Consider the following 10,183-nt stretch of genomic DNA (forward strand, 5'->3'; position numbering starts at 1 on the left):
ATATTTTGGATATTAAGAATTATTCTACGATCAATATATGCATGATGATACTGTAAATCTCATGAATAGTTCGCGAAAGACGATATACGGGGATAACGATGAATAGTTAATGATTATAAAAACATTTCTATGTACAGTGTTCTACTGCGTCTGTTGTACTAACCGCGGCCTCACTCAAACAAGATGGTAAATGAGATGAACCATTGAGATGACATATATAGAAGGGAAGTAAATCGTAATCGAGGACGGATACTAAGAGAAGTTGGGAGGAGTTGTGATGATTCAGGGGGGGGAGATGAAGAGTGTGGAGAGTTCAGCGGGGATGACGTCCATACACACAGAGCCAACGTCACCCACAGAGGATGAGAGTTTCGCTGAGGGAGGGGGGGGCTCGCATACGATGCAGCCTCCCTGTGGGAGCTCGCGTGAATGGCACCCCATGTAACCGCCGGGCGAAGAGGTGGCGCCAGCGTGTGGAGATCATGGAGTTGCACCATCACGTACACGCGCCGGGCGAGAGAGGCGCCAGCGAGCACAGTGGCAGACAGGATTCTCAGACAAGTAACTTCTCAGACAATACGACGCTCGTGCGTATACTCCAACCAAGGGGTTGGCATCCGCGTAACACCGTGTTAAGCGAGGGGGCAACGGCCAGGCACGCCGGACGTAGTCCCATCTACTTCTGACACCCGGCACGGGACCAGGGAGGCGGCCGCCGGTATCTGTCACCGCGGGCTCCTAATATAAGCACCAAGATCCATGGTAAAATCATACAGTCTTCGGCCGCGCACGACAGAAACGAACAACGAACGAAGGAGCAAACGAACGAACGAACAGCAGCAAACGAACGAAACGAACGAACGCAACGAACGAACAACGAACGAAGGAACGAACGAACGAACGAACGAAACGACACCTCGAGCCGTACGGCACACACACTTCGGAGGGAGAACCTCGCACAACCAGCAGGACACAGCCGCCGAGAGGTATACCTTATACAAGGAAGCTATACCATACACACACAGGGAGATCGCACTTGCCACCCACGAACTCGCGCCGAGCCGCGAAAGCACACGACTGGGAGAGACAGAGACGCTACAGTATTAACTCTGTAGAATCAGGCTAAAAGAATGTAAAACGGTAATCGCCTACAGCGAGATAACGTAAACGTGGCACGAGCAATATAATAGTTATATAATATATATACTATACGCTATTCGAGATACGCGTGCAGTGAGTGTTGTGTTATTCCTGTTACCGTATATCAATGAATAATGCGATCAGTGTTAAATACTATCCTAAAGACTTCGTTCATTTCACCACTGGTTTTGCCCGCTAGTCTGCCACCGTCCTACCTCGCGAGGAGGCGAAAAATGATCCCGGAAACAAATAAATTCCACGCTGCTAACCACAGACGCGTGGCAAACTCCAGTGTGGTTCACACCCTGAGCGCCGCCAACATTATATTCTCGCAATCGAATGGTTATACTGCACTGTTTAACTGAGTATACTCTCATTCATAATGTCGCCACCTGCGTTCCTGTTCCACTTGCTCGTGCGTGTTGGAGAACGCTTGCGCGTTGTCTAACGCTGCACATTGCGTAATTATACTGACACGATACCATCCACTGTGATCATAATTCAGGAGTAGATAATAGGGAATTCCCTATTATCTACTTCTGTGAATAATTGCATGAACGCTGGATGAACACGGTGCGCGTTAATAGCCTTTTTAGTTATGAGCCTGCCGCGACCCGGTGAAAGCAGTGTTCATACATGCAGCCGGTGATGGACGGCGACACCAACAATATCGCACACACGTAGACAGACAGACAGACACGCACACACACACGCACGCACACACGCGCGCGCGCACGCGCACAGACATACGTACAAATACCAACACACGCACGCACGCGCACGAGGAGCATAGAGAGAGACACCGCCACGACACTGCCGCGCTCGTCGCACGGCGTGTTTCGTATATATTCGTCGCTCACATCGCCCGCGCAGCGTGCTAGAGAAGATCGCAGTCAGGACGACAGCAACGGCGACGTACCTGCAGCGATAATGCAGGTGCTGCGGGACTTCGTGGATAGCACGTCGGCTCACGGCGTGTACAGGGCCGCCACGCCGATGTCGCTGTTCCGCCGCACCGTCTGGTCGCTCCTCTTTGTGCTGCTCTTCGGCTTCGCCATCGTGCAGGCGTATAACATATTGGAAAAGTACCTCTCCTATCCGAAGCTTGTCGACGTGGACGTGATCTACGCCAAGGAGCTGATGTTTCCCGCCGTGACAATCTGCAACCAGAACGCGTACGCGGGTTATAAGCTGGATGCGTACAACATCAGCGTGGACACCGTGCAGGAGGCCAAGATTTGCGACCCTTTCGATTACGAGTACAGCTACGAGAACGACGACGACAGCTGCGTGAGTGCATGCGCCTATATATACGTAATACACGCGCGTCCGGCGCGCCAATGTAATTCTCAAATTGTACCTATCAAGAGAGAGCGAGAGAGAGAGAGAGAGAGAGAGAGAGAGGAGGAGAGCAGAGGAGAGAGAGAGAGAGAGAGAGAGAGATTAATACTTATGTAAGTACGTTATACTTACCTGAGTATAAGTATTATATCCCCTCGTGAAAGTATAAATTATAAATTTAATGTAGCGAGGAGACTCTCCCCCCTCTTTTGGATGGATGTGGGCGATGAAGGCGGTCAGAAAATGTTAGAAACAGAAAAAATAGCAGGCATTCCTGTAAATTACTTATTTTATTAGTGGAACTCGTCGCGCACGTACTGTACGCACGATGTGTGATTCTATAGTCCCTCAGCTACAGCATACAGCACGGCTAACAAATGAACGCGATTCAACGTATCGACATGAGGTAGGATTCATTCTACAATTTCTCAAATCAGTCGAATTTTCTCTATAGGACGATGCAGAAGTGGGGGAGCAGCTTAGACGGCAGCTGCTGCTGAAGGTGCTAAGCAGCCTTACCTGGCAAGAGTGATTAATTCCAGCACAAGAGATGGACACCATGATCATAAGCTGCTATTTCAACGGCATCAAGTGCAATATGGAGAGTAAGTCAACACAAGGCGTACCTCGCGTTACAACATAGTGGGTTGTGTTTGATAACGAGAAAATAAAGCAACGCCAATACGATATAACTGCAATATCAACAACAACAACAACAACAACACAACAACAACAACCACAGCAACAACAAACAAACAACACAGACAACAACATACAACACAGGCAAACAACAAACAACTATTAACTATAACTGTAATTCTATAACAAAAACTTTAGTCTTACCAAAGTCTCAAAATAATTAAGACTGTCGCGAACCAGCTAGACATATTAAATAAAAGTTATATTAATAAAAGACATATTAAATAAAAGACTTCATTGTGTATTATTGTAGTCGATATCTCGTTATAGGGACTTTAAGCTGCATCACTCCACCGATTACGGTAATTGTTTCACCTTTAACTACGCTTCTGATAACTTACGATACCTCGTGAAGCAGGGCGGAGCCACTAGAGGTAAGCAAATTCATATATTAGCCTACTTGGTTTAATAAATAATCTATAATCTGCGAGCAATATGGAGGATTATAACACTCGCAGTTATTTCCGTCTATGCGCTACGCGACAATTCGTGTGCACCTGATGTAACCTTGTCGCTACCAACAAAGCACGCAGTGGCGTAGCCAGGATTTTTATCAGGGGGGGGGGCCAAAAACAGCGAACTGCGCAAAATAGTGGATGACTTAATATTTAAATGGTTCCTCCGCCTCCATCTCTGCATCCTACGCTCCCCCACCTCTCAGCTCTGCAATCTTTGTTTTGGGCGCCATGCGAAAAGGTGACATTTTTGTTCGTTGTTTACTGCTCCCAAGATATGTAACTGTTCAGTGGCGGATAAAGGATTCCAAAGACAGGGGGGAGGGGTGTGAAAACAGGCGGGGGGTATAGGGGTCCTCCCACAGAGAATTTTGAAAATGTAGATCGCAGGAGATGGTATTTGAGGCACGTTTGAGTACATGTAGGGCCTACAGCCTTCATTCTGACTACGACAATTTCCATTTTAGTAGAACAATTCTTATTTTTTTTATTTTTTTTAACTTTTGGATGAACAAGAGGGGCCTTGGCCCCCTTTGCCCCCGCCCTAACTACGCCACTGAATGCACGAGTAACATGCGAGAATGTCACACAAATCTACAATAAGCATGTTTATAGACGCCATTTATAATTTTTACGACAACATATGCCTTATTATTCTGATTTTCATAACAGTGTTCCTCTGCATATAATAGTTGTGCCGTTGATATTTACCTTTCCTACCGCGGCAGGAAGCTGGATAGTGCGTTACACAACTAATTGGTCTGATCTGTAAAGGTTGTGTCTAATACGCATACACCATTTGTTTAATCCATTATTCAACAGTCAACACACACACGCACATACATATACATACATACATACACACATAAATAAATACATACATACATACATACATACATACATACATACATACATACATACATACATACATACATACATACATACATACATACATACATACATACATACATACATACATACATACATACATACATACATACATACATACATACATACATAACATACATACATACAACATAACATACATACATTATACATACATTAAATACATAAGCATACCATAACATACATACCATACATACATACGATACATACATACATACATACATTAATCATACATACATACATACATACATACATACATAAAGTACATACATCTACACTAATACATCATAACAAACATAAAATACATACATGACATACATACATACAATACATACATACATACCATACATACATAACATTTACATACATACAATAACATACATACATAACATACATACATACATACATACATACATACATCACAGAACATATCATACATACATACATACATACTATACATACATACATACATACATACATCACATACATTACATAACATACAATACATACATACATACATACAGTACATACCCATACCATACATACATACAATACAATAAGTAACATAACATTAACATACATACATACGATACATACATAACACTACATACAATACATACATACAATACATACATACAATACACATACATTACACTACATACATACATTACAGTACCATACACTACATACACTTACATACACTACCATACATCATACAATACAATCACGATGACATACAAGTAACATACATACATACATACAGTACATACATACATGAACAATACATAACATACCATACAATACAATGACTCAATACATGACATAACATACATACGATACATACAGTACCATCATACCATTAAGCACTAAACATAGCATACATACATACATACATACATCACATACAATACACTACATACATTAACCATACAGTAACATACAATATACATACATACATACATAACATACGAATACATACATATCATAAACATACAATAATACATACATGTACATACATAGCACTACGATACATACAATAACATACATACAAGACATAAGCAATAACATACAACTACCCATAACTCATAAAATACATACATACATATCATACATACATACATTACATACAATACATACAATACACTACATCAATCATACATACCATGACATATGTCATACATAACAACTACATACATACATACATACATACATACATACAATAACATACATACACTACATACAATGACATAACATTACCATACTACATACATACACTACATATAACAACTAACATACAATACATACCATACATACATACATAACACTACAGTACATACATACATACAATAGATATAATCGTAATACATTACACACATGCGTCGCAAGAGAGAGAGAGAGAGAGAGAGGAGAGAGAGAGAGGAGAGAGAAAGAGCGAGAGAGAGAGAGAGAAGAGAGAAGGAGAGAGAGAGAGAGAAAGAGAGAGAAAGAGAGAGAGAGAGAGAGAGAGAGAGAGAGAGAGAGAGAGAGAGAGAGATAAACCCACGCACAAATGCACGCGCGCACGCACCCCTAAACACTCACACGCACGCACGCACGCACGCACGCGGTTCACAGAATGCGCGCATAAACGTGTATTTTTTACCTTGGATGTCAGCGGTGGGTGACTGATGGTCATACCGTTGCAGGGTTGACGTTGACGATATTCGTCGACCAGCTGAACTACATGTCCGGCCTTACGGAAGCTGCCGGAGCCAGAATCAGCGTGCACGAACCCGGCCACTCACCGTTCATCGTCGAGAACGGCATAGACGTACCCGTCGGCACCAGGGCGTCTATCGGTGTCACCCAGGTGGACATTTTAACAGGGGACCCGAAAGCATAGATCCGCTGCGATAGTTTCCGGGAGTTGGGGGAGAATAGTTGACGCCATCTTGAAAAGAAATAGATAGCGATGAACGAGTTTTAGTTTTGTTTTAGTAGTTTTGTTAGTTTTGTTTAACTGGTTCATATTGAAATATATCCTAATTTAGTCAACGTACTCTTAAACGTTTAGATCACTGTCAGCGATCTTTATCAAGTGACCTACGTAATCATAGGTGGCAGTCTAGCATTTAGTTTATCGCATCAGGACGCACAATGGTGTGCGTCACATTCAGCGATGGGTGCAGTGTTCCGGGATTTTAGCCGGAGTGTGAGCTACGAGCAGGCCAGAGCCTCTAGACATCAGCTGTATATCGCGGCTTATACCCACACCGCACACAGTAACAGATAACACCCGGTGAAGCGCACGTCCGAATTGTAATATCTATGTCGTATAAGAGAATGTATATTACCAAGAGCGTATAAAGAAGGGTATATATATAAATACGCAGTGAATTTTCTCAAGGTGTAAAAACCTGGCTCTCAACATTGAAGACTGTGAATCTCCCGTGGCTCGGATAACCACGTAAAATGGCAGTCCCGTCTCCAGTAATACTAAGGGGGAAAGAGGGAAAAGAGGTGGAGACAGAGAGAGAAGAAGAGAGAGAGAGAGAGAGGAGAGAGAGAAAAGAAAACAGATAGAGAGAGAGACGATCCCCACGAGGAGAGAGACGAGAGAGAGGGAGAGAGACGAGAGCAGCAGAGAGAGATAAACCCACGCAAAAATGCACGCGCGCACGCACCTCTAAACACTCACACGCACGCACGCACGCACGCACGCGGCCTTCACAGACAATTGCCGCATAAACGGCTGTATTATTTACCTTAGGATGTCAGCGGTGTTGACTGAGTCATACCGTTGCAGGGTTGACGTTGACGATTAATTCGTCGACCAGCTGAAACTACATGCTCCGCGCCTTACGGAAGCTGCGCGCAGCACAGAATCAAGCGTGCCACGAACCGGCCACTCAACCGTTCATTCGCTCGATAACGGCCATAGACCGTACCCGTCGGCACAGGGCGTCTATCGTTGTCACCCAGGTGCGACATTTTAACAAGCGGGACCCAGAAAGCATAGATCCGCCGCGATAGTTTCCGGGGATTTTGGGGCGAGAATAGTTGACGCCCATCTTGAAAAAGACAATAAGTAAGCGCATGAACGATTTTTAGTTTGTTTTCAGGTGTTTTGTTAGTTTTGTTTAACTGTTCATATTGAATATATTCCTAATTTTGTCAACGTTACTCTTAAACGTTTAGATCACTGTCGAGCCGATCTTATCAACGCTGACCTATCGTCCATTCATACGGTGGCCAGTCTAGCATTTTAGCTTTATCGCCCATACAGCGACGCACAATGGTGTGCTACCATTCAAGCGAATGGATGCCAGTGTTCCGGGATTTTAGCCGCGAGTGGAGCTACGAGCAGGCCAGAGGGCCTCTACAATCAGCTGATATCGTGGCTTATACCCACACTGTCACACAGTAACAGATAACACCCGCGTGAAGCCGCACGTCCGAATTGTAATATCTATGTCATATAAGAAGCATGTATATTTTATTTATCGGACGCTGCAACATGGCGGACAGTCTAGGCAGACAAGACCATCTGTTTACTTTGTAGTTTGCGCGTGTTTTACGTCCTCGTAATTTCTATGGGTTAGTACCGACAGTTACAAGTGAGATAATATACGCTCTAGCCCGCATAACATGTGTACTATGACGTAACGTACGTTGACCCTGAAGCTGTTATGCGCGAAAAAAGGTATTCTTTAAAAATGTGGGAATTGCTTTGACTGCTGTCGTAATATGAAGCTACCAGTTTCATCGTAGACACACGTTTGAGTTTAACAATGTATTATTATGTTGTTGTATGCTGCTGTTGCAGGGAAAAATTGAGCGCTCAAATACCCGTATGACAGCAACGTACGGACGTGATGAGAGCCAGAAGATGAGAAATCGCTACTCGGTGAAGAATTCGCCGTACTCCCTCAAAGTAGACTGGATCATCTATATATTCTCTTCCACATATTTTCTCACCGTAGTGATGCCTCATGTTACATCGTCACTTCGTTTCTATGATATAAAGCAGTCATTGCTGTAGCGCAAACCTGTATATAACAGTTATTCAATATTATTTAATTATTATTAATTATTTATATTAACACGCTGACCCTAACAATTGAGTATGAGATTGAGTATTGAGTTGTATGTGACTTGCTGGCGCTGCTGTGCCTACTACTATAACAACCAACACATCATTACTTGTTTCGAGGCGAATACACCGCAGCTATTTCTCAAAACCCATACTATGGACCCTTGCATGTTCGCCGCCTCTTTGATATGAGGCCCTTCGCCCACCTCTTTTCCAATCACTGACGTTTGCGATTTTCAATAATTCTCTATCATTCCGTGCATTAAAAGTGGCATCCTCATTCATATAATGTGAACGGTAATGTCTATATTTCAGTGCTATAGAGAAATACTTGTGATTAGTGATATCATTGTCCAGTTCAAGGGTTGTGTGTTTGCGTCGCGCCAAGTCACGAATTATGGACGAATGCGAATTGTATTACCTTACCAGCTACGTCGATCTTGATGCCACGTCAAATAGATTATGCAACACTTCTAGTAAGTGTACTTTACATAATCGCGTCTACGACTAGCGGCAATTGACTGCTGCAATTTATATTATTCTCTGTATTATTCTGTACTTTCTCTATAAGATACTCTACGCTAGCGGGGTCTATGTTATTATTCTCAATACCAGGTCCTATATACTCTTCTAGCGGGGTCTATATTATTCTACAAATAACCATATTCCTCTTCTAGCGGGCGTCTATATTATTCTCAATACCATATTCTCTTCTAGCGGGCTCTATTCTATTCTCAATACTATACTCTATACTAGCGGTCTTCATGCTATTCTCTATACTATACTATGAGTGGTGCTACGTGCCCCTGTGCCAGTGCCGTTTGCGCACGGAGGAGCGTGCGTGCGCGCCCTGTGCGATATATAATATACTATATATGTGTGTGCGTGGTGTGCGTGTGTGTGTGCTGTGTGTTGTGTTGTGGGTGTGTGTGTGTGATGTGTGTGTGTGTGTGTGTGTTTGTGTGGTGATGGTGTGTGTGTGTGTGTGTGTGTGTGTGTGTGGTGTGTGTAGTGTGTTGTGGTGTGTGTGTTGTTTGAGTATTGAGTTGTACGGGACTTACTGTTGTCTACTACTATAACTGACAGAGGGCACTCAAAAGAGTGCATACCTCGCGAACGTTGTCACATGTATACATGTTATCACAGCTGGCTCGCCTGTTGCTGCTGCGCCTGCGCTGACTTTCTAAGGCGAGCTGCTGCTGACTGGCGGCCTAAGGCGAGCTGGTGCTGAATCGATCGCGCTGCTGCTGCTGGCTCGCTGAACGCTGCTGGCTAAACACACACATGAACATCACACGGGAGACTGTCACATTACCCCTCCTGCACTCCGTTGCGGAGCGTAACAACCAACATCATCACTTGTTTGAAGGCGGAATACACCGCAGCTATTTCTCAACCCATACTATAAACGCTGCATGTCGCCGCGCTCATTGGTGTGTGTGCTGCGTGCGTGTGGGTTGTGGTGTGTGTGGCGTGTGTGTGTGTGTTGTGTGTGTGATTGTGTAGTGGTGTGTGTGTGTAGCGTGCCGCGTGCGTGCGTGCATGTGGTTGGCTGCGCTTGCCTGCGTGA

General features: G+C 43.9%; 3 protein-coding genes across 3 annotated transcripts in view; all 3 read left to right on the top strand.

The window, feature by feature from the left end:
- Positions 1 to 1,969: 1,969 nt before the first annotated feature.
- LOC106819057 (acid-sensing ion channel 5-like) lies at positions 1,970 to 3,013 on the top strand. The gene is made up of 2 exons (XM_014823718.1): positions 1,970 to 2,430; positions 2,936 to 3,013. Exons 1-2 carry the CDS (start codon positions 2,071 to 2,073, stop codon positions 3,011 to 3,013), a joined length of 438 nt encoding a protein of 145 aa, XP_014679204.1. The 5' UTR covers positions 1,970 to 2,070.
- Positions 3,014 to 3,031: 18 nt separating this feature from the next.
- Positions 3,032 to 6,423, top strand: LOC106819058 (amiloride-sensitive sodium channel subunit gamma-2-like). Its single transcript, XM_014823719.1, has 3 exons — positions 3,032 to 3,090; positions 3,451 to 3,554; positions 6,227 to 6,423. Exons 1-3 carry the CDS (start codon positions 3,032 to 3,034, stop codon positions 6,421 to 6,423), a joined length of 360 nt encoding a protein of 119 aa, XP_014679205.1.
- Positions 6,424 to 9,051: 2,628 nt separating this feature from the next.
- Positions 9,052 to 10,183, top strand: part of LOC106819059 (degenerin unc-8-like) — a 7,613-nt gene continuing 6,481 nt past the window's right edge. Inside the window, exon 1 of the mRNA XM_014823720.1 lies at positions 9,052 to 9,089. The gene's annotated coding sequence lies outside the window, so the exon portion shown is untranslated. The remainder of the gene's footprint in view (positions 9,090 to 10,183) is intronic.

Source organism: Priapulus caudatus, unplaced genomic scaffold (genome assembly GCF_000485595.1).
Source record: "Priapulus caudatus unplaced genomic scaffold, Priapulus_caudatus-5.0.1 Scaffold2788, whole genome shotgun sequence".
Lineage (NCBI taxonomy): Eukaryota > Metazoa > Priapulida > Priapulimorpha > Priapulimorphida > Priapulidae > Priapulus > Priapulus caudatus.